We start from the raw sequence: 27,948 nt of genomic DNA, 5'->3' as shown, positions 1-27,948 counted from the left end.
ATTCCGGTAAATAAAGTCGCTAAAATCATCAAAATACCGAATATCGGGAGATCTCGTTATATGGGGGCTATACGAAGACGTGGACCTACATGGCCCAATATCAAAAGTCCTGCAGACATAATACATATTTGAGTAAAATTTTATCAACCTACTTCATTTCGTTCGGAAGCTAGAGTGATTTCCACAGACGGATAGACGGACGGCCATTGATAAATCGATATAGAATGTTATGCAGATCAAGAAGATATATACTTTATGGGGTCTAAAATGTATATTTCGAGGTGTTACAAACGGAATGAGAAACTTAATATACCCTCCATACTGTGGTGGAGGGTATAAAATTGGTATGGATCAGACAATTTCTTCTGGCACCTCCCCCACATAGGGTTCAAGATTTTGAAAAACAAAGCTAAGCATCCAACTCTTTTCGAATTTAACACATACAACCATTTTTTCTAACACAAGATCTGAAAATGGAATACTTCGGTTACCGATATCTGGTACGTGAGGTACCATTTTAACATTATCTTAAAAAATTTTACATACCTTTTATAAAGTGTAGGAACCGACTAATATAGTCCAAACCTGGCACGTCGCAATATTCGTATCATATTCATTGAGCTCCGATTCGAAATGGGTAATATTGGCCCATTCCTTCGGAACCTACTCCATAGAGAGTCTAACATTTGAATAATCATAATACTGATACGTTTTAACTTGTTGTAGGATTTTTTAACGGAATTTTATACCCTACAACACTATGTGTTGGGGGGGCATTATAAGTTTGATTGGGCCAAAAATTATGTAACACCTCGAAATATTGGTTTCCCACATAGGAAAGTATATATGGATCTTCCTATCTCGCCGAGCTGAGTCGATCTAGCTATGTATTTCCGTCCGTCCGTCTGTCCCCCTCTCCATGTTAATTTGTAACCACTCTACAGGTCGCAATTATGGCCCGATCTTCACGAAATTTAGAATGTAGGTGGGGTTAAGGTCAGAATAGGATCCTATTTCTTTTGAAGATGATAGCATAATATTTAGGCGTTGAAATGGACCAAAAAAATTTTCCTGATTTTGCAGTTGCTCTACAGGTCACAATTATAGACTAATCGAAGCGAAAGTTAGCATGGGGCTAGAGCTTTGGACTGGGCAGAAGTCTTCCAATTTTGATGGTCATCGGGTAATATTTAGTGGTTGAAATAGACCATAGCATTTGTGATAAATAAGAGTCAATTTTTCCATTAAACCACGAATATTTTTAATGCCGGCGAAATCACAAACAGACGAACAGGTCAATTCTGATCGTTACATCGATACCGATAGTTAATATATCGGTATATAGCGAAATATATACAATGTGTATATACAAAGGAAGGGGATGTTAGTTAGAATGCTTATATCCCAAAATTTGGTCAATTCAGAATGCCCTCTTGGGATAAAAGAAGAAAATCTTAAAAAATCGCGTAAAAAGATGCCTACAATCATGATAATATAGATTTTGTAGTATTTTGTAACATTTTTTTATTTTTTCATATTTTTTATCGCATGCGATTTTTTCAATTTAACTTAAAATACTGAAGTGTATATCTTGTGATATTTTTCCATCTTACAACAGGATTATTATATGCAGATTTCAATTATCGTCCGATCCTGACGAAAAGGATAGGGTTAGGCTCAGAAGGGCTAGGCCTATTGTTTTCAAAGATGCCCGCAATGTATTTAGGTGTTGAAATGGACCAACAACTCAAAAGGTCACAAATAGAAATCAAAGTTAGAAGAAGTTAGAATTTAAGACAGTGGGTAGAATGGACCATTACTTTTGTGTGAAAAAATACCAACATTAATTACAGGCGATATCCGAAATACACAATAGGCGAACTTCTGGCTGTTTATGCTGATTTCGTTGACGAATATAGCCAAATATCGTAGACAAGCAAATCATATAGATGAGTCTAAATTTGGAGACGCAGAAGGGCCTCTTCTTTTGGAGATGATTGAAAAATATTTAGGGGTTCAAATGAACCAAAAACAGAAAAAAAAATCCTGATCACACAATTGAAGCCAATCGACAGGCCTGAGAAGATGGTTAAGCACAGGGAAAAATTCCGTCGGGCCGAATTTACTGCTTTTTCACATCTTTATAGTTTTAAACAATTATGAAATTTTCGTACAACATCCACGATGTTTGGATTACAGAAACAATCCAATCCATTGTTGTTATCAGTTAGTGGAAAATGTTGTAGCTGTGGTGGAATTGAAAATGCTAGCTTCATTGGAAATCAATTGATTGTTAATGTAGCCACTGTAGTTAAAAAAGGTCAAGTGCTGTGGGAAAACCCATATAGTGTTTACTATACAGATTTTAAATTAGATTAAACATTGCTACTCGCTACTTAAAGATATTTATACCTTACAAATATCAATTGGTCAATGTGTTTAAATATCTATACATACTCGTATGATAGTTTTTGAAATCTGAATGGGTGATGATCAGGTGTTCCTCATTTAAAAAATGTGAAATATAGAAATAGGATAGGCTAAGGCACATATATAATCGGGCTATAATTTAGAATTTACTGTAGAGTAGATTAGCTCGATAGTAGCCTATTTGTCTGATAACAAGTTAGACAGTTTTAATCGAATATTTTCGGTATGAGGTTCTCAGCAATATTACTCTTAACAGTATGAGGATTTTTTATGTCGATAACTCAAGCGAGTCAAAAAGGGTTTTTTTTTTCGTAATTTGTATACCCTACCATAGTACGGAGGGTATATTACGTTTGTCATTCCGTTTGTAACACCTCGAAATATACACTTTAGACCCCACAAAGAATATGTCTATTCTTGAATAGCATAAAATTCTATGTCGATTTAGCGATGTCCGTCCGTCAGTGGAAATCACTCTAGCTTCCGAACGAATGGAAGTAGATTGATAAAATTTTACTCAAATATGTATTATGTCTACAGGACTTTTGGTATTGAAAATGGGCCATGTAGGTCCACGTTTTGGTATAGCTCCCATATAACGGTACCTCCCGATATTCGGTATTTTGAACATTTTAGCGAATTTCTTCACCGGAATTGTTTCAAATTTGGTATTTGAAGTTCATATTGGATACTACAGCCTAAGACTGCAAATTGTATGTGCAGGTCCACGTCTTTGTATAGCCTCCATATAACGGTACCTCCCGATATTCGGTATTTTGATGATTTTTGCGACATTATTCAGCGAAATGGTTTCCAATTTGGTATTTGAATTTCATAATGGATACTACAGCCTAAGACTGCAAATTGTCTGTGCAGGTCCACGTCTTCGTATAGTCCCCATATAACAGTAACTCCCGATATTCGGTATTTTGATGATTTAAGCGACATTATCCACCGGAATTGTTTCAAATTTGTTATTTGATGTTCGTTATGGATACTTCAGCATAAGATAGAATTTTGTCTATGCAGGTCCATGTCTACGTATAGCCCCCATATAACAGTATCTCCCGATATTCAGTATTTTGATGATTTCAGCTCCATTATTCACCGATTTTGTTAAGTTTCGCATTTGAATATTCTAATGGCTTATGACAAAAGTTACCTATGCAAGTCTATTGCGTCGTTCCTACCCCAATATTACGGCCACATTGGGTATTTTTAAGATTTTAACAGAATTTTTAACGGATTTTATTGTTTTTGAGAATTGCCAGATTCGTTCCAAATTGTGGAGGGTATTCACGCAGCTTTTTCTCTTGCAAACAAACACATTTTTCACAATTATAAGTCTACTATAGTTTTCTGATCTTTCAAAATTCTCCCACAAATTGGTAACCAAATTAAGGGTTATATACACCCTCCACCTCGAAAAGAAGGTATATCAACTTTGTCATTCCGTTTGCACATCCCTAAATATTCGTCGTAGACTCCACGAAGTATACAGGGTGAGATAAAAAACTGCAACAAAGTCAAACTCCATATTTTTTTATATTTTATAAATAGCATCAAATTTTAGAATAAGTTTAAATTTGTTCGAATTGGTCACCTTTGGCACGAATTATGGCCTTCAAGCGGCCAAAGAAACCGTCACACGCTGCCCGAATGTTGCTCTGTGGTATTTTGGACCATTCGCGGCGAAGCGCTTGCCTAATTTGATCGACACTTTGATATATTTAGTGCCAACCTTACTTTCCAAAATTCTCCAGACATATTAGTCCAACGTATTGGTATCCGGAGATTTTGGTGGCCATTGTGCGCTGGAAATGAAGCGAGGAACCTCATTTTGTAACCATTCTTGGGTGGCACGTGCTGAGTGCGATGGTTGTGAGTCCTGTTGAAATATCCAAGGTATGCGGCCAAAATGTTTGCGTGTCCACTTCCTTGACGTGGACGAGCTCACGAGCAATTTTTCGGCCACTGGCATGCGGGTTTCGATCAAGTCGCTTTTTTTACTTTTCGAACCATTTCTGCTGATGTTTGTGTCTTTTTCGTCCACCTCCTTGATGTCGGGTTACGCTACCAGTATCACAGTAACGAGTCATCACTCGTTACGAGACACAAAAGATTTATTCACATTTAAATGCTGGAGTGCCCTAACGATAGCCACTTGTGGTTTTCAAGCCAAATATAAAGAAATCACACTATCACGCTTGAATTCCATAACGAATAACTTTTTTTCTGGAAAATTCTCACCAAAATACCTTCGTACGCTTGTAATCAATTTAATGAACTGTCACTAAAATAATTTTATTAGCTGTCGGACGAGTGGCTTAGAAATGACAGCAGTCTGAAGTTGGTTGAATTTTTTTTTTCATCGCACCCTGTACATGCTAAGTTTAGCGATATCTGTTAATGGAGAAGGTACTGCTGAAACTATCGATCAGTAAAAATTTAAAAATTTCAGACATGTTATTTAAATTGAATGCTAAATTTATTCGTTTATTTATTTTTTTTTCAATTTTGATAGTTGGATTTGCAATTGTATTTCATAACTCGGTTTTTATTTTTCCGCTTAACCCTTTCAGCGAGCGATTTTGTTCTTGTACTGTTTCGCTCTCTCCTTTTATGTACTTTTTCTCTCTCTCCCTCCCCAAACCCCCCTCGACTTTTTTGTTCACTTGGTGTTTGTACATCAATCAAGAAAATCGCTTTCCTTGATTGAGATTTACTGTCGCCAATAAATCTTTTCATGTCAAATTGTGAAATACTATTTTGTGCCAGCCACCTAAGCATTGCTTTTACAGTTGATTTACAGTTGCTGTTGTTTTTGTGATATTTTATATTTTCCAAATGATTGGCTGACAACCCCATTATGTTGTCGTAATCTGGAGTTAATGTCCACAGGATACGCTGGCTCGTGTTAGTCCTTAAATAGCACGTCGTTGTGATTTTGGGGCAACATAAACGGGAGTCATCATTTTTTTTTGAAATGGCTACGGAAATTTGAGTAAAATAGGAAATTATCTGCAAATTATGGTCAAGACTATTTTTCAAATAAAATGACATTTAATGGATAAATATGCACGTATGTATGTATGTTAATGATAATTGAGTGTCGGGCCTAATAATGTGAAATATGAGATATGACTCAAATGTCAGTGGCCTTTTAATGGATGTTAACTTGGGGAATATTAAAAAGGGCGACAGTTGATGAAACATAAAATCATAAGCCAAATGTTGATATTGGGTTTAAAGGTTTTTGGTTCAGAAATTCTAGCTTACAAATACAGGGGCTTAATGTTGAAATCAAATGATAGAGGCATGTAAGATGTTGGTATTTGGTTTGAAAATATAAATGTTTTATTTCTATTCCTCTATCGAAGGATCTCCTTGTGGTAAACTTCATATACCAGTAAGACCATTTGGGTAATTCAGTTAAACTTATCAGACCATAAAGTGAATGAGGCCGTTATATGGGGTCGTACCTAAACGAGACCCTCTATAGATAATTTTATACTTTAAGGATAGTCATCTATCAAATATTCTAAAATAACAAATTTGAAACAATTATATGGGTAAATCTGACAAGGACTATCAAAATACCTAATATCGGTGGGTATCGTTATATGTGCGCTATAGGAAAACGTGGAACTAAATATTCAAGGTTCTGTCACCGGACTAGAACCTATTATAAACTGAAAATACCAATTTTTATCAAAATATCGAATATTAGCAGGTACCGTTATATGGGGGATATACGTGGTAATATACATATAATGTTTCGCCACCTGAGCTAAAACCCATTATGACCCACAAATTCCAAAATCAAAATACCGAATATCGAGAGACACCGTTGTATGAGGGATATACCAGAACGTGGACCTATACATATAATGTTTCGCTATACGAGGTAGAGCCTATTATAACAATTTTTAGACAAATTCGTGGGAAAATGTGGTAAAAATTATCAAAATACCGAATATCGGGAGGCATCGTTATACCAAACATGGTATAGCCCCCAATCATCCTAGATACAATACAAATTGTTCCGCTAAATGTTGATGCTCTACGTCAAATAATGTGGGCTGTATCGCGACTTCAACGGAATGACAAAGTTCATATACCCTCCCTCCAAGGTGGAGGGTATAAAAATGAGTCCAATAGTTTCAAATGTGGAATGTATTCGAACGAGATGTTTCATTTCAGAGAGTCGAAAATGCCATCTACGACGTCTAGGAAGTGGACGGAATGCAATGGCAACATTAGCAGGAATGCTTCGAACAATAAAGAAGCGACCGAAACCCGCGTCGCAGTGGCCGAAAAATGGTTCGTGAGCTGAACATATCGCAATATTCCATTCGGCAAATATTGAAAAATGAGCTCGGGGTAACATCATAAAAATTCCAAAAAGTGCAAGAAATTAAACCGCAAGAGAAAGAAAATAGGCTTAAAAGGGCTAAAGAGTTTCTTCGTGTGGCCGATAATGGTGAACTGCCGAATTTGGTTTTCTCCGATGAGAAAACATTCGTTGTCCAGTAGTTTGTAAACAAACAAAATGATCGTGTTTACTTGCCAAAGAGGTCAGCTAAAAATGTGCACCTTCGGTTGGCCACCAGAACTCAAGCACCGGCCATGGTGATGATGTGGGCCACCATAACCGCCGGTGGTCGCTCTCCGTTCGAATTACTCGACCGTGGCATCAGAGTAAATGCCGAATATTATCGCGAAAATATTCTGGAGGGTGTAATAAAGCCTTTGGGCACGCAAACATTTTGGCCGCAGACCTTGGACATTCCAACAGGACTCAGCACCATCGCACTCAGCACGCGCCACCCAAGAATGGTTGCACAATGAGGTTCCTCGCTTCATTTCCAGCGCACAATGGCCACCAAAAATTCCGGATACCAATCCATTGGACAATTAAGTCTGGAGTGTTTTGGAAAGCAAGGTTGGCACTAAAAAATTCAAAAGTGTCGATCATCTCAAGCAAGCGCCTCGCCGGGAATGGGCCAAAATACCGCTGAGCAACATCCGGACAGTGTGACGGTTTCATTGACCGTTTGAAGGCCATAATTCGTGCCAAAGGTGACCAATTCGAACAAATCTAAACTTATTCTAAAATTTGATGCTAGTTTCGACATTTTTTTACTTGCATTCAATAAAAATTAGAAAAAAATATAATAATTATGGCGTTTGACTTTTTTGCAGTTTTTTTATCTCACCCTGTATCTCATATAAAGTACAAAATATAGCTGTTGCTCTACAGGTCGCAATTATAGACCAATCGATGTGGAAGTTAGCATGGGGCTAGAGCTTAGGGCTGAGCAGAAGCCTTCCAATTTTGATGGTCATCGGGTAATATTTAGTGGTTGAAATAGACTATTAAATTTGTGTCAAATAAAAGTCAACTTTTCCAGTAAACCGCGAATATTTTTAATCCCAGCGAAATCGCAAATAGACGAACAGTTCAATCCTGACCTTTACTTAGATGCCGATAGTAAATATATCGGATATATATAGCGAAATATATACAACGTATATATACAAAGGTAAGGGATGTTAGCTAGAATGGTCATATCTCGAGAATTGCTGGACCGATTTGGACAAATTTTCTCAGTTTAGAATACTTTCTTGGCATAAAGGAATAAAATGTTAATATAGATTTTGTAGTATTTTGTGACATTTCTTTATTTATTAATTTCTTTCTTATCGCATGCGATTTTTTCAATTTGACTTATAATATTGAAGTATACATTTTGTTATATTTTTTCTCCTTACAACACAGGTTGGGGTTATTATATCCAGATTATCGTCACGTCCTCACGAACATTTTCGCAAGGGTAGGGTTAGGGTCAGAAGGGCTAGGCCTATTGTTTTCAAAGATGCCGCAATATATTTAGGGGTTGAAATGGACCACCAACTAAAAATGTTCCTGATTTTGCATCCGTTATAAAGGTCACAAATGGAAACCAAAGGACACGAAATCTGGCATGAAGTTAGAGTTAAGGACGGCGGGTGGAATGGAGCACTCATTTTGTGTGATTTCGTTGACGAATACAGCCAAATATCGTACAGAAGCAAATTGTATACATGAGTCTAAATTTGGAGATACAGATGGGCCTCTTGCTTTTGGAGATGTTCGCAAAATATTTAGGGGATCAAATGAAACAAAAAGCAGAAACAAAATCCTGATCACACAATTAAAGCCAATCGGCACGCCTGAGAAGAGAGTTAAAGACAGGGAAGAATTCTAGCATTTTGGATGGCCATTGGATTATATTTAGCTGTAACATATAACATAACAACTAATAGCACGGCGGAATGCATAAATATTGGGCAAATGTCCTTGGTCAAAATGCTAAGGGTAATATCGGGTAGTGCTCCATGACATAATTTCAAAAGCGAAATTTTCCAAAAGGGATTTGGACATAAGGGGGCTTGAAACATATTGTAGTGTTGTAGGGTATCACATGGTCGGCCCCGCACGGTTATAGCTTTTGCTTACTTGTTTTCAATTAATCTTCTTTTTGTGATTTAACCTCTCTGTGCGCGGTTTCACCTGGGCATTGATTGGTTGGTCAGTCAATTATTCAATCACATTACTGTTTCTAGCATGAAATATCTCATATGGATCGGTAGTTCCTATAAAAGCGCCTCAAACATGGCATTCTACAACAATAGATGAGCTGAGTGATAGTATATATTCTGAATTCGCTTTCAATTATTTGCTGTAGAATGAAAAATGGAATATTTTCAAAACTTTGTTATTTGTACACTTTCTCGGCACTATCAAATGGTAAATATTTAAATGCTATTCAAATCGAAATTGATTGATTGACTGATTTTGATTTTCCGAACTGTTCCAGTGGTGTTGGGACAAAACTGTCAACTGACGGATTCCATCATGAATCGCAATTGGATTTTTTTGAGCAACAATGATCTTCTCCGAACCGATTATATAGCAGATGGTGGAACTTTGACGCTCTATTGTAATGAGCATTCGGCTGCATGGGATTTGAAGTGCACCAAAGGAACACTGGAACAGTTGCCATACGATGCAGTGTGTTCCGAACGTTTGAGCTTGTCCGTGGTGCCGCAATACAAGGCATGCTCTGCAGATGGTGCCAATGGGCAGTTATACGATATGGTGTATAGCTTTGCGACCGGCTTTACTGTGACACTCTACACCATCTGCTACTGCACATCAAGAGAAACGGTTCTGTACAGTATTCACAAGGCGTATGGCTTCAATTTACCCACCGGGAACTATCAACGACCGCAGTTTAAACTTCTGGGCAATCCGAATAGAGCCCGTGCCGACTCTTTCGGCTCCGACGAAATATACAAGACATTTCAGACTTTGCTGGGTGACGGACAGACCTATGTTAAGTCAAATCGAGACTATGCGGTGCAACGTGGACACATGGCCAATTCGCAAGATTTCCTTACCTACGATCAAATGGATGCGACGTTTTTGTACATGAATGTAGTGCCGATGTTCCGGGGCTGTAACCTTCGCAATTGGAAGCGCATAGAGAATTGGATCCATCGCTTACCTGACAAGCATACCTATGCTACCGTTGTGACTGGCACTCATGATGTACTCTATCTGCAACACAGCCAAACTCATCGGTTTGTTCCCATGTATCTGATGCCAGATGAGAAGAATCCCATGCCAATGTGGATGTACAAAGTTGTGAGGTACCAGGGAGAATGCTATGTCTTCGCCACTCTAAACGATGTTTCCAGTTTACCAGCCATACAGTACAGCAATATCTGCCGAATTACAGCTTGTCCTGCCGGTCTTACTTTGGATGAGGAGCCAGGATCTTGTGTTTCGTATTGTTGCGGCTACAGACATTTTGTGCAACAGGTGGGTGATTTTGCCAAAATGTGTTCTGTCAGCAGCAGACCATCCACCTTCATAGCTTTTTTGTAATTTCATACCATGTGGTGTCCTTTGAAAAACATTTCTTCGAAATGAAAATTTCAGAATACTAATGTTCGAATTTCGACAAGAAGAAATTTGTGTGAATTTTACGAAAACTAACAAAATTGTTGATAGGAACACATTTAAAAATGTGTCTATAAGTGTAGATGGAATTCTGTTCTTTAGAACATTGAATACCAAATATTGGGCGCCATCGTTATATGTAAGAATAAATTTCAATTTTCATATCTACTGGGAACTCTCAATATTTAAAAGTTCATTGAAAATTGTGTTAATAAAATCATCAAAATATCGAATATAAAAACACTGGACCTGTACAGAAAAATGACCATAATTATTTCTTATACCCTACAACACTATGTGTTGTTAGTCCCCCACTTAGGAAACCATATATGGATCTTTCTATTTCGCCGAGCTGAGTGGCTCTAGCTATGTATGTCCCTCCGTCTGTCCATGTTAATTTGTAATCACGCTACAGGTTGCAATTATGGTCCGATCCTCACGAAATTGAAAATGGAGGTGGGGTTAAAGTCAGAATAGAAGCCTATTGTTTTTGAAGATGATTGCAAAATATTTAGGGGCTGAAATTAACCAAAAACAGATCATTTAGGAACACACAAGTGTACAAAAGCATTTTGGGGAGAATTTTGCAGAAAAAAATTATTTCATGCGTGATTGTGTGATTTCATTAACTTTTATACCATCGATCGTTAACATGATACTGGTGATACTGGTAGCGTAGCCCGACGTTAGGGAAGTGGACGGAAGAAAATAGCAACATCAGCAGAAATGGTTCGAAAAGTAAAGAAGTGACTTGATCGAAACCCGCGTCGCCGTGGCCGAAAAATGGCTCGTGAGCTGAACATATCGCAGTATTCCATTCGGCAAATATTGAAAATTGAGCTCGGGGAAAAGCCATTGAAATTCCAAAAAGTGCAAGGACTTACACCGAGAAAATATGCTCAAAACAGCTAAAGAGTTGTTTCGCTTGGCCCAAAGTGGTGTAAGTGGTTTTCTCCGCTCAGATGAGAAGACATTGGTTGTCCAGCAGTTTGTAAACAAACAAAATGTTCGTGTTTACTTCCCAAAGAGACCAGCAGAAAATGTGCACATTCGGTTAGCAACCAGAACTCAAGCGCCGGCCATGGTGATGGTATGGGCCGCCATAACAGCCGATGGTTGCTCTCTGCTTGTATTAATCGACAGTAGCATCAGAATAAATGCCGAATATTATAGCGAAAATATTCTTAAGGTATATTAAAGCCTTGGACACGCAAACATTTTGGCCGCAGACCTTGGACATTCCAACAGGACTCAGCACCATCGCAATCAGCACGCGCCACCCAAGAATGGTTACACAATGAGGTTCCTCGCTTCATTTCCAGCGCATAATGGCCACCAAAAATTCCGGATACCAATCCGTTGGACTATTACATCTGGAGTAATTTGGAAAGCAAGGTTGCCACTAAAAGATTCAAAAGTGTCGATCATCTGAGCAACATTCGGGCAGCGTGTGACGGTTTCGTTGACCGTTTGAAGGCCATAATTCGTGCCAAAGTTGACCAATTCGAACAAATCTAAACTTATTCTAAAATTTGATGCTAGTTCCGACATTTTTTGCTTTCGTTTGTCTTTGGTGCAGTTTTTTTTTATCTCACCCTGTTTGTTCAAGAAATTGTTGTCAGTTATTCTGCTTATAAGTCGAGAATCGCAGGACTGATTTTGATAATTTTCTCCCTTTTTTGCGTTTATTTTCCTTTCGCGCTTTATGATTTGAAATTGGCAATGAAAAGCCAGAGAGACATTATCACACACTGCCACTGTTTTTGGTATAGCACCCATATAAAGGAAACGAAACCGATTTTAGGTGTTCGTAAGACGACCTAAAAATTTTCGTTTATGTACGATTACAAGTTGATACAGATCCATGATTCGATATATTTATTGTATAGGAAGCCATTTGATTTTCAATTTATTGTTGGTTTTAATGACATGCTATAGCCGTAGTGGTATTTAGGATTGCTAACATACTTTTTAACATATCTTTCAAAAAAAATTTGAAACACACGCTCTTTTCATATCCTCACCTACCAACTCAACACCTCTTTTTACGAGTTTATATTGAAACTATACATTGACATAAATTGACATGTCCTGTTTGAACTGTACCAAACATTCAGTGGCATTATTAAATTACACCAAAGGTCAGTGAGTGAGCACTTTTTAACTCTATTCGATTTTTCCAATGAAACTGAATTCAATTGGATTCACATTCGCATGATATTGAACATACACTACCCAGCGAACACTTTTGTGTAAGTGTTAGTCTTTGGTATTTTTATACCGCACACATTTGGTCCAAAAAGTTTGTAACACCTCAAAATGTTGGTCCTGGACATAGGATGTTATGTTTGGATCTTCCTATCTCACCGAGCGAAGTCGATCTAGCTATGTATGTGCATCCGTCGATCACAAAATTTGGCATGAGGCTAGGAATAAAGTCAGAATAGAAGTCAATTGCTTTTGGAGATGATCGCAAAATATTTAGGGGTTGAAATGGTCCGAAAACAGGAACATTTCCTGATTTGCAGTTCTTCTAGAATATTTTTTTGCAATATCTTTTGATATTTTCTATTTTTTTGTCATATTTTGTATCGCATGAGTTTTTTTTTTCAATTTGACATATAATTTTGGTTTACAGGGTGAGATAAAAAATTGCAACAAAGTCGAAGCCAAAACCTTTAATGTATTTTTATACCCTAAAACACTATGTGCTGGGGGTATTATAAGTTTGATTCGGCCAAAAATTATGTAACACCTCGAAATATTGGTTTCCCACATAGGAAAGTATATATGGATCTTCCTATCTCGCCGAGCTGAGTCGATCTAGCTATGTATGTCCGTCCGTCCGTCTGTCCATGTTAATTTGTAATCACTCTACAGGTCGCAATTATGACGAAATTTAAAATGTAGGTGGGGTTAATGTCAGAATAGAAGCCTATTTCTTTTGGAGATGATCGCATAATATTTAGGGGTCGAAGTGGACCAAAAACTGAAAAAAATCCTGATTTTGCAATTGCTCTACAGGTCGCAATAATGGACCAATCTACGCTGAAATTAGCATAGGGCTAGAGCTTAAGGCTGGGGTTACATACAGATTGCAATTATTATCTCAGAGGGATAGACCTATTGGTTTTAAAGATATCCGCAATATATTTGCAGGTTGAAATGGACCAACAACTAAAAATGTTCCTGATTTTGCAGTCGTTATAAAGGTCACAAATTGAAACCAAAAGACACAAAATTTCGCATGAAGTTCGAGATTAGGACAGCGAGTAGAATGGACCACTACTTTTGTGTGAAAAAATAACAGCATTACTTACAGGCGATATCCGAAATACACAAAAGGCGAACTTCTGGCTTTTTTATGCTGACTTCGTTATTGGGCAAATATCCCTGGTCAGGTCAGTGCTCCGTGACGTAATTTAAAAAGAGAAATCTACAAAAATTTATCTGAATATAAGGGGGCTTCTAACATATTGTAGTGTTGTAGGGTATCACATGGTCGGCCCCGCACGACTATAGCCTTTGCTCACTTGTTTTTAAATGTTGTTGAATGAAAGGAAAAAATCGTATATAGCATCAAATTTTGCGGGGTTTTGGCCCATTACCGGCGAAGCGCTTGCTTGAGGTGATCGACACTTTGATATTTTTAGTGCTTGCTTTCAAAAATATTCCAGAAACAATAGTCCAATAGATTGGTGTCCGGAGATTTTGGTGGCCATTATGCGCCGGATATGAAGCGAGGAACCTCATTTTGTAACCATTCTTGGGTGGCGAGTGCTGAGTGCGATGGTATTGAGTCCTGTTGGAATGTCCAAGGTCTGCAGGCAAAATGTTTGCGTGCCCAAAGCTTTAAGACACCCTCCAGAATATTTTCGCGACAATATTCGGCATTTATTCTGATGCCGCGGTTGAATAATACGAGCGGAGAGCGACCATTGGCTGTTATGGTGGCTAACACCATCTGGTTTGCCAACCGAAGGTGCACATTTTCAGTTGACCTCTTTGGAAAGTAAACACGATTATTTTGTTTCTTTACAAACTGCTGGACAACGAATGTTTTCTCATCGAAGAAAACCAAATTCGGCAGTTCACCACATTCGGTCAAGCGAAGCAACCACTGTGATGCGGGTTTCGGTCAAGTAGCTTCTTTACTTTTCCGTCCACTTCCTTGGTGTCGGGCTACGCTACCAGTATCAAGGTACGAGACACAAACGATTTATTCACATTTAAATGCTGGAGTCCTCTAGCGATAGCTAATTGTGGTTTTCCAGCCAAATATAAAGAAATCACACTATCACGCATGAATTCCATCACGAAAAATATTTTTTCTGGAAAATCTCACCAAAACGCTTTTGTACGCCTGTAAACAATATAATAAGCTGTCTCTGGAATAATTTTAACAGTTGTCGGACGAGTGGCTTAGAAATGACAGCAGTCTGAAGTTGGTTGCAGTCTTTTCATCTCACCCTGTACATATTAAATATTTTTCCTCCTTGCAACCCTTCGTGTTGGGGGTATTATATTCTGGTCACAATTATCGTCCGAGCTTCACCAAAATTTGTTTGGAGTCAGGGTTAGAATCAGTACAGAAGCCTATTATTTTGGAAGATGTTCGCTAAATATTTAATGTTTAAAATTGACCGAAAATCTAAAAATTGTCTACATTTTACAGTCGCCCTACAATTCTTAACTAAGCTCAAATGAGGTCATGTATTTTTGAGGTAAGAGACATGGAATTTACTATGAGGTTAGAGTTTAGATTTTGGACGATCCCCGGATAATATTTAGCTGGAGAAATGGACCGCAATTTGGTGTGAAAAATAGAAAATAAATTTAATTTAATAAATAAATAAATGTATTTGACATAGTTGGGACATCTGCTAGCCCTTTAGAGACCATAGCCTTTACTTACTTCAATCTTCTATTACACTTCTACAATGTTCCTTTCAGTTTTGCCACATCACTATTTCAGTTATAGTACTCTACTTCGATTCTCACGAAATTCAAACGAAAAGTTTTTCTGGACCGAATCGCACGGTCATTCATACAGAGAAACGATAAAACAATATTGGCAAAACTTTAACGAAATAAATACTTGTTGTTATTGCAATTGACAGGGCTCTCTGCTAGAATGAATGAAGGGGTAAAAGATCGAATGAATGAATGAACGAAAAACGAAAAAAAAAAACGAAAGTTCAAACATAAATAAAATACAAATGTTTTGCTTTCAACAACAGAAAAAACCCTTCCACAACAAGTTCCAAACATATGCAGCAGATATGAAGAGTTCTTTGTTAGAATGTTATTGAGCAGAACATCAGCAACAACAAGCAAAAGCAACTACTACAACAATATTCTAACAGCATCCTCTAGCAAAAATTTTGATATTAAAAAACAAACTGTCATTGTCAAGTTGTTTCCACTCACATCCGAACATGTTTAGACTAAATGCAAATGATGAATGACATTTCGTGTGTGTGTGTGTTTGGAGTGCTCAGTACCAGAATTGTACTGCCACTCATCATCCCTGATGACAACGCTAACAATGGCAGCGTAAAATATAATAAATTACTAGATATAGGGGGCGCTTTTTAGTTTGATGTGAAGTGTTGCTAACTGGACACTTTGTCAACAGGCAAACTGTGGATATTAGATATTTGTAGGGTATGAAAAACTAGATATATCCAGTAAGGAACGCATATAAGTTCGACCTGGCTTTCAATACTCTCCACCCGTTGGAAAAAAAAGCACAATATTTCAAAAAATTGCGTTAAAAAATTTTGCCATTATTTTTGAAATACCCAATGGTAGAACTCTATGAGGACTATATGAAAACCTGGACATATAAAGCCAAGTAGCAAGGGCCCAATACTTCGTCAGCGAAAAGTCCAAAAAGTTATATTTGTTCAAACAGTTTGTGTTAGGCTCTCAAAATGCACAATTTATTTAAAGGTTTGATATTTTACAAGTTTTTCCTTTTTCGAAAAGTAAAACATAAAATTTCAGAATTGTATCTTTATCCCTTCACCCAATACCAAATATAGTACCATTCTGTACTTTTCGAACAATTATAGTACACATTTCCGATACTATCATGTGTTCAGGCTACACATGAACAGCAACCCTTGTATCAAATTTCAGGTTTTAAGCCCTATATGTTCACTCAGTATCAACTTATATCAAATATATTACTATTTAGTACTTTTGGTGAGCTTGTGTAACACACTTACAAACCTTCCAGCAACAGGGATCTTAATATTAAATTTCAAGCTGTCAGTTTCATCTGTTGACTCTTAACCAAACATTTCCAAACTTAGTACCATTTAGTACAGTTCGCACACTTAGTACACATTTCCAAAACCACCTTCATATATCAATCTTACTTTCCAATATTGATTCTCACACCAAATTTTTAGCTCTAGCCGTTAACAGTATATCAAATAGTTTAATTTTCGATTTTTAATAAAATTTTAGAACTTTTCGTAATCCTAAAGTTCGAATTTCCAAAAATCATTTGGCACATCTGTTTTGCACTCCATCAGTAACACTCATTCTACGTTTCCATATTCTAGCTCATTCGGTTTGTCCAATACAACGATTAAATTTTTAGTATTGGGGCGGAGATAAAAAAACTGCAACCAATTTCAGACTGCTGTCATTTCTAAGCCACTCACCCGACAGCTGTTAAAACTATTCCAGCGACAGTTCATTGTATTGTTTACAAGCGTACAAAAGCATTTTGGTTAGAATTTTCCACAAAAAAAGTTATTTGTGATGGAACTCAAGCGTGATAGTGTGATTTCTTTATATTTGGCAGGAAAACCACAAGTGGCTCTCTCACTCCAGCATTTAAATGTGAATAAATATTATGTGTTTCGCACCATCGATCGTTACCGTGATACTGGTAGCGTAGCCGGACGTCAAGGAAGTGGACGGAAAAAAACTGCAACATCAGCAGAAATGGTTCGAAAAGTAAAGACGCGACTTAATCGAAACCCGCGTGTGGCCGAATATGGCTTGTGCTCGGGGTAAAGCCATTGAAATTCCAAAAAGTGCAAGAACTTACCACGCATCAGAAAGAAAATAGGCTCAAAAGAGCTAAAGAGTTGCTTCGCTTGGCTAAAAGCGGTGAACTGCCGAATTTGGTTTTCTCCGATGAGAAAACATTCGTTGTCCAGCAGTCTGTTTACTTGCCAAAGAGGTCAGTTGCGGTTGGCCACCAGAACTCAAGCGCCGGCCATGGTGGTGGAGTGGGCCGCAATAACAGCCAATGGTAGCTCTCCGCTCGTATTAATCAACTGTGTCATCAGAATAAATGCCGAATATTATCGCGAAAATATTCTGGAGGGTGTATTAAAGCCTTTGGGCACGCAAACATTTTGGCCGCAGACCTTGGACATTCCAACAGGACTCAGCACTAAGCACGCGCCACCCAAGTTGTGTCTGGAGTATTTTGGAAATCAAGGTTGGCACTTAAAAATACCAAAGTATCGATCACCTCAAGCAAGCACTTCGCCGGGAATGGGACAAAATACCGCAGATTAACATTCGGGCAGCGTGTGACGGTTTCATTGATCATGTGAAGGCCATAATTCATGCCAAAGGTTACCAATTCGAACAAATTTAAGCTTTTTTTAAAATTTAATGCTATTTCCGACATTTTTTGAAGATCCTCAAAAGTAACTATGGGTCTATCTTGCTTCCTTCTCCATGCTACAAACAAATGCACAAAGACAGACAAAATCCTGTAGACCATCCATCAGATTTCCTATTTCGGAAGCTAAGAATGATTTTACGGACGAACGTAGCTATATAAAATGTTATTCTGAACTAGAATATTTATTTTTTCTGGGGCCTAAAATGTTTATTTCGAGGTGTTACAAACGGAATGACAGGCTTAATACATCCTCCATACAATGGTGATGGATATAAAAATGATGAATGCATAAAGATACTTATTGAAATAAATATTCTTCCGAAAAATGTTTTACTGTGTATATTGAGTTCCATAATACTTACAGTTATACAATTCTCTCCACAGAACGATTTCTATGCACTCTAATATCTAGCAGTGAACTAATCATACACTACAAGTTTAAGTACCTTTTGAAAAATATCATTGTTTTCATTAGAACGCCAACATGTATCCTGTCACATACACATATCCGTTGTGGTATAAGTTTCATTGTATTAATTCCAGATAAAACGCAGCGGACATGGAGTTTTTATCACTTTCCACTTATGTTTGTTTTATTGTCAGTTGCAGAACCAGTGATGGATAATTTATGTGTTGATGTTGTTACAGAACTAATTGTTTACTTATCTCTGGTCTATAAAGAAGTGACTTAGTTTTATGGGCAATATATATATAGCATGTGCTTAGGTGGCATTAAATGTTGGAAAATATAGTAATGTTTAAGTCATTTCCTATTTTATTTATCTTTAAATGAAAATGAATGATTGCGAAATGGTAGATGTCGACAGATTTTATATAAATATTCATATAGCGGCCCGTCATTAATTTTAATTAAATAAAAATTATACCCTATGTTTCAATATTGTTTTGTTATAGCCTCAAAACTGAAAAAACTAATTTTAAATGTCCATACTACATACAAAGAAATATTCTACGAATAAAAATCGCAAAACAAATGGAAAGGCCATTGAACACTGTATTACTCTACCACTACTCAATATTAAAGGAGTTATGGCCATTTTAAAATTTTAAGAAATTCACACTTAAAAAAGTGATCACAAATAATAGCTAAAAACGGCGAAAACTCAATATTTAAGGAGTTATGGCCATTTTAAAATATTAAGAAATTCACACTTAAAAAATTGATCACAAATAATAGCTAAAAACGCCGAAAACTCACTATTTAAGGAGTTATGGCCATTTTAAAATATTGATTAATTCACACTTAAAAAATTGATCACAAATAATGGCTAAAAACTCAATATTTAAGGTGTTATGGCCACTTTAAAATATTGATTAATTCACACTTAAAAAAGTGATCATAAATAATAGCTAAAAACGCCGAAAACTCAATATTTAAGGAGTTATGGCCATTTTAAAATATTAAGAAAGTCACACTTAAAAATGTGATCAAAATAATAGCTAAAAACGCCGAAAATTCAATATTTAAGGAGTTATGGCCATTTTAAAATATGGATTAATTCACACTTAAACAAGTGATCACAAATAATAGCTAAAAACGCTCTAAAGTCAATATTTAAGGAGTTATGGCCATTTTAAAATATTAAGAAATTCACACTTAAAAAAGTGATCACAAATTATAGCTATAAACGCCGAAAACTCAATATTTAAGGAGTTATTGATTTTTTAAAATATTAAGAAATTCACACTTGAAAAAGTGATCAAAAATAATAGCTAAAAACGCTGAAAACTAAATATTTAAGGAGTTATTGATTTTTTAAAATATTAAGAAATTTACACTTAAAAAAGTGATCACAAATAATAGCTAAAAACGCCAAAAACTCAATATTTAAGGAGTTATGGCCATTTTAAAATATTGATTAATTCACACTTAAAAAAGTGATCATAAATAGCTAAAAACGCCGAAAACTCAATATTTAAGGAGTTATGGTCATTTTAAAATATTGATTAATTCACACTTAAAAAAGTGATCATAAGTAGCTAAAAACTCCGAAAATTCACTATTTAAGGAGTTATGGCCATTTTAAAATATTAAGAAATTCACACTTAAAAAAGTGATCATAAATAATAGCTAAAAACGCCGAAAACTCAATATTTAAGGAGTTATGGCCATTTTAAAATATTAAGAAATTCACACTTAAAAAAGTGATCACAAATAATAGCTAAAAACGCCGAAAACTCAATATTTAAGGAGTTATGGCTATTTGAAAATATTGATTATTTCGCATTTAAAAAATCGGATGTTCCCTACAAGAATTTTCGAAGCCAGTTCGACTCCTCTACATATTCTCTAAATGTCCTGAAAAATATTAAGTCCGAACCGACATTGAATCGTAAACAGCTAGTTGCATGTGACACTATTTGACCATATCATATGCTATATATATCCTCTGCAGCACAAGGGTGAGACAATAAATATCGTTACTCCAGTGATTTCTATCCTCATCATTGTCTGCCACCACTGATACATTCCCCTTCAACATTTCATATCTTATTCGTTCAACTACATTTTTGGCAATTATGTGTACATTTTTATCTCTGTCAATAAATTTGAAGACATACCGTACCGATAGACACATTAAAAGCAAACAAGAAACGGCTTGAAATTAGGTCAATTGCCTTCGGACATGTGTTACCAACTTCTGTGAAGTAACCATATTTCTTTCAATTTCGATTTTCATCAAAAGAAAGAAAAAAACTCACTTTAAGATGGTCACAAAACAAAAATATGTGAAAAGTTTTGAAATAAACCATCACCCGATTTGTTATTGTTGTTGTAATTGTTATTATCCACAATATTAGCTAACAAATTGAAACGGAAGTTTTAAGTTAACAATGAAAAAGGGTCAACGCACAACATGCTCGGCAGGGCGGATGGACGGACGGACGGATGGTTGGCCGGTCAGCGTTGCATCATAGCCATTTGTTGTCACCACCAACAAAAACCCCTACCAAAAAGGGGTTGAAAATAAAATCGTGGTAAACGAATTAAATTTGATTGTTTTTTTCTGGATGGATATTGGTTGCGGAGACGGTAGTGGTGGTGGATTCGATGACGGGCTAATATAAACTATGGCTAACTGCTATGGCCAGGAAAGGCATTATTGTGCTCCATATTATAATCGAATCATTTAAAATGCTCTAATGTTTCCCATGTCTTTATGTGTTCCACACCATTAGAACCATACAATGAGAAACGGGTTTATCTCAATACAAAATTAGGTTAATGTTGAGAAATATACGATATTAAGAATTTCTTTTTGGGAGAGAATTGTTTTTATTGATATCGGAAAAAATATAAAAAGTGACATTATAGTTGGATTATGATTGGCTGCCATATAAAGACTTAAAGAAGGCAGAAATCGGTAAGAAGTGTAATTTAAGTATTTAAATCGTTTGAAGTTTATTTGGCTCCTGATAAAAGGCTCCCTCAGCCACATGGTAGAGACGGTATATATCATTTGATACGTCCAAACCGTGCCTAGTCGAAATAACAGTTTTAGACCATAGGCCTCTCTGGACCAAATCCTTTTCAGGATGTTTCAAGTCGACCTAACGATCCGTCTATCCGTCCGTCTGTCTGTCTGGCTGGTGCGCACGATAACTCTCGAAGGGAGTAACCGATTTGATTCAAACTTGGTACATTGTAATATTTGCTCCACTCATTCTGGTATCTGCCCTAGAAAATGTCAACATTTTCACAGAAAATAATTTATTTCACAGAAAGAGAGAGGATAATCCGATTTTGTTCCAAGTTTGTTAAACCTAATATTTGCATCAGTGCTAGGTCAGCCGCAAAAATGGGCAATATCGGTTCACTCCATTAAGTACCTCCGCCACAAAGGGTCAAATAACTTTTATAAAATTTATAAATCACCATATTTTTATTAACTTAAGGTCTGGTGTGAATATGGAATATATCGATGCACTTCTTTGGTACCTCCCCCACAAAGAGTGAACATTTTGAATAACCAAAACTATTATAAAATCCGATTCTCCGGTTCTCTTCATATTTCACACATCACATTATTTCTATTAACACGAGTACTGTGAAGTTGGAATATATTGGTCCACTCCTTCTGGTACCTCCCCCACAAAGGGTCAACATTTTGAATAATTATAACTTTTATAAAATGGGATGTAAAAGTCCGATTGACTTCAAATTACACATCACAATAATTTTATTAACTTCAGGTCTAGTGTGAATATGGAATATATCGGTCCACTCTTTCTGGAAAACCACCCCCACCCACAAGGGTTAAAATTTTGAATATTCATGAAGCTTATAAAACAGGAAATAAATATCGGATGCCAATTAAACTTGCCACATCTCAATATTTGGTAGATATCAGACCATTCCTTCGAATAACACCCCCTCAAAGGGTCAAAGTTTTGAATAACCAAAAGGAGTATAAAATCCGAAATAAGCATCCAGTTCTCTTCAAATTATACACTTCACATTATTTTTATAAACCCAAGGTCTGGTGTGGGCCCACTCCTTCTGGTACCTCCCCCACAAAGGGTCAACATTTTGAATATCCATAAAGCTCATACAACGCAAAAATAACATCTGATTCCATTCAGACTTGCAACATCTCAATATTTCCATTAACAAAAGATCTGTTTTAAAGATGGTAAAAATTGGACCATTTCTTCCGGTACCTCCCTATGTAGGCTCAAGATTTTTGAAAAACAAAACGATCGAAGAAATCGAAATAGGGATGCAACTCTCTTTAAGTTTCACACACCCAAATATTTTTGCTAACACACAAGATCTGTTGTAAGTATTATATAAATCTGCGAATCCATTCTGGTACCTCACCCACAAAGGGTCACAATTTCGAATACTTATAACTGTCATAACTTGCGAAACAAGTCGGAGATTTTTTTCAACGTGCTATATCTAAATATTTATCTTGGCCAGATATGGATATGAAATTGTTCAATATTTATGATTTCGCATAAAATTGGAAATAAATGTTCGATTCGATTTCCTTCAAATTTTGAATATACCAATATTTTTATCTGCATTAGAAGAAGAATTAAAATGGAATACTTCGGTCACCTATTCACTCATATTTCCATATTCTCCAAAAATTTGAACATATCTCATATAAAGTATAGGAAGTAGTCGATATAGTCTAAATCTGGCATGTTCTAATATTTATATCAGTCTTAGGTCAGATACGAATTGGTCAATATTGGCCAACTGCTTCGGAGCCTCCCCCATAAAGGCTCAACAGTTAAAATAACCAAAACTCAAGGCTGAGGGTATACATCGGTCGGCAAAACCGACTGATACTATTTTACTTGTTTGAATAAAACTTTCTGCAAAGCATTAAATTTAAATATATTAAATGTTAAAGCTCTATCAATTCTGACGATAATTTACCAAGTTTCTCTCTTTTGGGGGTGTTGCTCTTGTACTCTTCTGTGTGTTTTTGTAACAAACAAACAAGACAGAACAGAAATAGGAACAAACCCATTGACCTAATTCCAAATAAACGAATTGACACCAAAAACAGACATAACAGATAAAGCCGCCATTCCACCGGATACGTGCCTTCGAACCACCCCCTCCGCAGCAAAAACAAATTTTATTCGGTTACTTTGATCATCTACATAATTGGAACTGCAGAAACAGCAATTCGTTGCCAATACATCTTGTTGTCACAAAATTGAAAGTCAAGAGTATTGTGACACAAAAATAGAAACCAAGTGGAGAGGGGTTGGTTCATGTTATATGGTATATTCCATGCATTTGTTGAAATAGAATGGAAAATGAGACATGTCGTAGAAATAATATAAAATTGATGTTTTAATAGTAATAAGAAAATTACAATAAAAACAAGAAAAGAAATGTCAAAAGTCGGGGGAGGTCGACTATATGATACCCTACACCACCTCGTTTCACCAAGTGAAAAAAATCGGTTGAATGTGCAAAAGTCCATCCAATTTGGACTTATTAATATATTTGGTGAATAAATCTGAATCCGATCTCGATTCTGAGCTGTATGATATATCTAGTACCAAATATCTTTGTTTTGAAGTGCATATTGAGAATGTGAGGGACTAAAGGAAACAAGTAAGCAAAGGCTACAGTCGAGCGGGGCCGACCGTTGAATACCCTACAACACTATAATAAACGATACTTTTTATATAGGCGAGATACTCGAAAGAATTCCACAAGATATTGTGACAAATTATAAAAGAAAACCATCAGGTTTCGTTCTCTAAGTTTCGAATAATAGCAACTTTAACTAATTTGCTCATTTCCAATTTATTGGAAGATGTTGCACGTAAGTGGTCTTCCTTTATCTGGAACCAATATTTCCCAAAGACCTATAACCTCTCAGAAGTGGCAAAAGATTAACATTTATTATTGGTTTTTGACTGAAACGCATCTATATGAGATACAGACTTTTGACTATATTCTTCAACGAAATCAGCGTTAACGAAATAGTTAGAAGTGCGTCTTTCCTGTATTTTGATTTCTCCAAAAAGTCACTGGAATGGACATTTTCGTATTTAGTCTACAAAAGTTGGCAAACTATTTCACACATTGAATATTTTTGGATGGCCATCCAAAACTGCTTGGCTTTTGCATGTCCGGTAACCCCCCGGGAGGATCGGGCGATAATTACGACCGGCTGACAATTTTGCAGCTTTTTGGTCCATTTCAACCCCTAAATATATGGCGATCATCTCCAAAAAGAATAGGCTTCTATTCTGACCCTCATCTTTTACCCATGCAAAATTTCGTAAGGATCGGGCCATAAATCCGATCTGTATATGATATCCTGATATCCTAACTACTTAGTTTTGTTAGCTGTAGAAATATTACCAAATATTTAATTCAAAATGAAAATATGCCAAAAATATGACAAAATTGAAAAAATATGAGAAAATTTTACAAAATCAATATTTTCATCTTTACAGAGATATTTTTATGCGACTTTTTTAGACGTTTTATGTTTCCTGCCAAGAGGCCATTCTCAATTAATGAGAACTGTCGAAATCAGTTCAGCCGTTCTCGACATATAAGAGATCTTTCAAGCATATCTTCTTTGATAGACATATATATCGCACATATTTTGCTATATATCCGATTTGTTGGTTGTTAACATCAATGTAAATGTCAGAAGTAACCTTGTCATGGCTTCGTGATTTCGCCGGGATTTAAAATATTAGCGGTTTAATGAAAAATGTTGAATTTGTTCAACACAAAAGATATGCTCTATTTTACCCGCTAAATATTATCCGATGACCACCCTAATTGGTAGGCTTCTTCCCCGCCCCAAACTCTACCTACATACGAAATTCCGCGTCGATTGGTCTATAATTGCGACCTGTATAGCTACTGCAAAATCCGATATTTTTTCAGTATTTGGTCCATTTCAACCCCTAAACATTTGGCGATCATCTCATCTCATCTCATCATCATCAAAGAAATAGGCTTCTATTCTGACCCTAACCCCACCAGCATTTTAAATTTCGTGAAGATCGGACCATAATTGCGACCTGTAGAGTGATTAAAAATTAACATGGACAGACGGACGGACGGACATACATAGCTAGATCGACTCAGCTCGGCGAGCTAGGAAGATTCATATATACTTTCCTATATGGGAAACCAATATTTCGAGGTGTTACATAAATTCTGGCCCATTCAATCTTATAATACCCCCAACACATAGTGTTGTAGGGTATAAAAATGGGGTGAAACAAATACTTACTTCTAAGCTGTATTCGGTCGGATTTGCCGAAATAATATATTTGGACGAACATTGCCACATGGAGCACAATAAAAATGAAATCGAACGAAAATATGTAGGGTGACATAAAAAACTGCAACAAAGTTAAACGCCCTGAATGATAGCAAAACATGTCGGAAATAGCATCAAACCTTAGAATAAGTTTAGATTTTTTCGAATTGGTCACCTTTGGCACGAATTATGGCCTTCAAACGGCAAATGAAACCGTCACATGCTGCCCGAATGATGCTCTGCTGTATTTTTGCCCATTCCCTGCGAAGCGCATGCTTGAGTTGATCAACACTTTGGTATTTTTTAGTACAAACCTTGCTATCCAAAATACTGCAGACACAATAGTCCAACGGATTAGTATCCGGAGATTTTGGTGGCCATTATGCGCTGGAAATGATGCGAGGAACCCGATTTTGTAACCATTCTTGGGTGGCGCGTGCTGAGTGCGATGGTGCTGAGTCCTGTTGGAATGTTCAAAGTCTGTGGCCAAAATGTTTGCTTTCCCAAGGCTTTAATATACCCTCCAGAATATTTTCGCCATAGTATTCGGCGTTTATTCTCATACCACGGTCGACTAGTACGAGCGGAGTGCGACCAGCCTGCACCATCACCATGGCCGACGCATGAGTTCTGGTGGCCAACCGAAGGTGCACATTTTCAGCTGATCTCTTTGTCAAGTAAACACGATCAGTTTGGTTGCTTACAAACTGCTGGACAACGAATGTTTTCTCATCGGAGAAAACCAAATTCGGCATTTCACCACTTTCGGCCAAGCGAAACAACTTTTTAGCTCTTTTGAGTCATTTTTCTTTCTGTTGCGGTGGAAGTTCTTACAATTTTTAAAATTTCTCGAGCTAATTTATCAATATTTGCCGAATGGAATATTGCGTTATATTCAGCTCACGAGTCATTTTTCGGCCATTGCGACGTGGGTTTAGATCAAGTCGCTTCTTTTCTTTTTGAACCATTTCTGCTGACGTTGCTGTTTTCTTCTGTCCACTTTCTTGACGTCGGGCTACGCTATCAGTTTAAATTTAGCATATAAAAAGGCCTTTCTGGAAATGTGTACAATAAGTGTACGAAGAGTAGAACATGATACTAAATTAAGCATATATCATGGGAATATATGTGGCATTACGATAACTATGAATGCAATGCGTGTAGATAAGGAGTCGGATTTGAAAATTCCTATTGTAATGTGTACAAAAAGTATTTATAAAATATTACTGCATTGGATATAGAGTGTGGGAAAATAATTAATTTTTGTTGTTGCAAAATCATCAGGCTTAATCCCATTATTATTGTTTTTATAAAATCAACGTTTGTTTATTAGTGGAGAACGATTTCAATGTTTACCAGGGGGTAAGGCAGGGAATACCTAGGTTTCGGAAAGAGCCACCAATCCTCATCAGTTTCATTGTTTTTTGTCTGGTATATTCTCCCCAGGAGTTATTTTAAATAGAAAACTTTTTTACCCAAATGACGACATCGTCATCCCAATTTTGTTGTTTTTATAAAAACAATATTTATTTATTAGTGGAGAACCATGGCAATGTTTATCAGGGGGTAAGGCTGGGAATACCTAGGTTTCGGAAAAATAATTAATAAATATTATATATTTGGGGTGAAAAATCACTCATAAATTCACGTAATATAAACTCCTTTTCCCCAGACGAAGCAGCGATTATTTGGTAGTATATTAGGAAATAACTTAAAAATAGCCAACTAATAAATAATAAATTAGAAATTGTGTAGCAATCTACCACAACGTATTTCTTCGTGGAAGTTCCCATATCTTAAAAACGTCTTAAAGTATATGTTTTTTTTTTTAAAGGAACACAAATATTTTCCCTTTGCTTGTTTCCTCACAATTTTTGGAGCTGGGAGGAAGAGAGCATATTGCGACAAATGTCTCAACACATTAAATGGGAAGCTTCTAGTTTTGGCAGCTGCTTTAAAAAATGGCATGCTTTACTACACACCAAAATAGGGTTGCTTTTCTGGGGCTTACTCTACCATTTCAACGTCAAAATATTAAATTATAATATCAGAAAAAATAC

The 27,948-nt window shown here is 36.5% G+C and overlaps 1 protein-coding gene across 1 annotated transcript; it reads left to right on the top strand.

Moving 5' to 3' along the window:
* The first annotated feature begins 9,147 nt into the window (after positions 1-9,147).
* On the top strand, positions 9,148-10,599 carry LOC101892747 (uncharacterized). Its single transcript, XM_011296509.3, has 2 exons — positions 9,148-9,223; positions 9,294-10,599. The coding sequence occupies exons 1-2, from the start codon at positions 9,163-9,165 to the stop codon at positions 10,364-10,366; spliced, it is 1,134 nt and encodes a 377-aa protein (XP_011294811.2). The 5' UTR covers positions 9,148-9,162; the 3' UTR covers positions 10,367-10,599.
* Positions 10,600-27,948: the final 17,349 nt, after the last annotated feature.

The sequence above is a fragment of the Musca domestica genome, unplaced genomic scaffold (genome assembly GCF_030504385.1).
Source record: "Musca domestica strain aabys unplaced genomic scaffold, Musca_domestica.polishedcontigs.V.1.1 2, whole genome shotgun sequence".
Lineage (NCBI taxonomy): Eukaryota > Metazoa > Arthropoda > Insecta > Diptera > Muscidae > Musca > Musca domestica.
The sequence above is the reverse complement of the archived record's forward strand: the minus strand, read 5'-3'. Positions and strand labels throughout refer to the sequence as shown.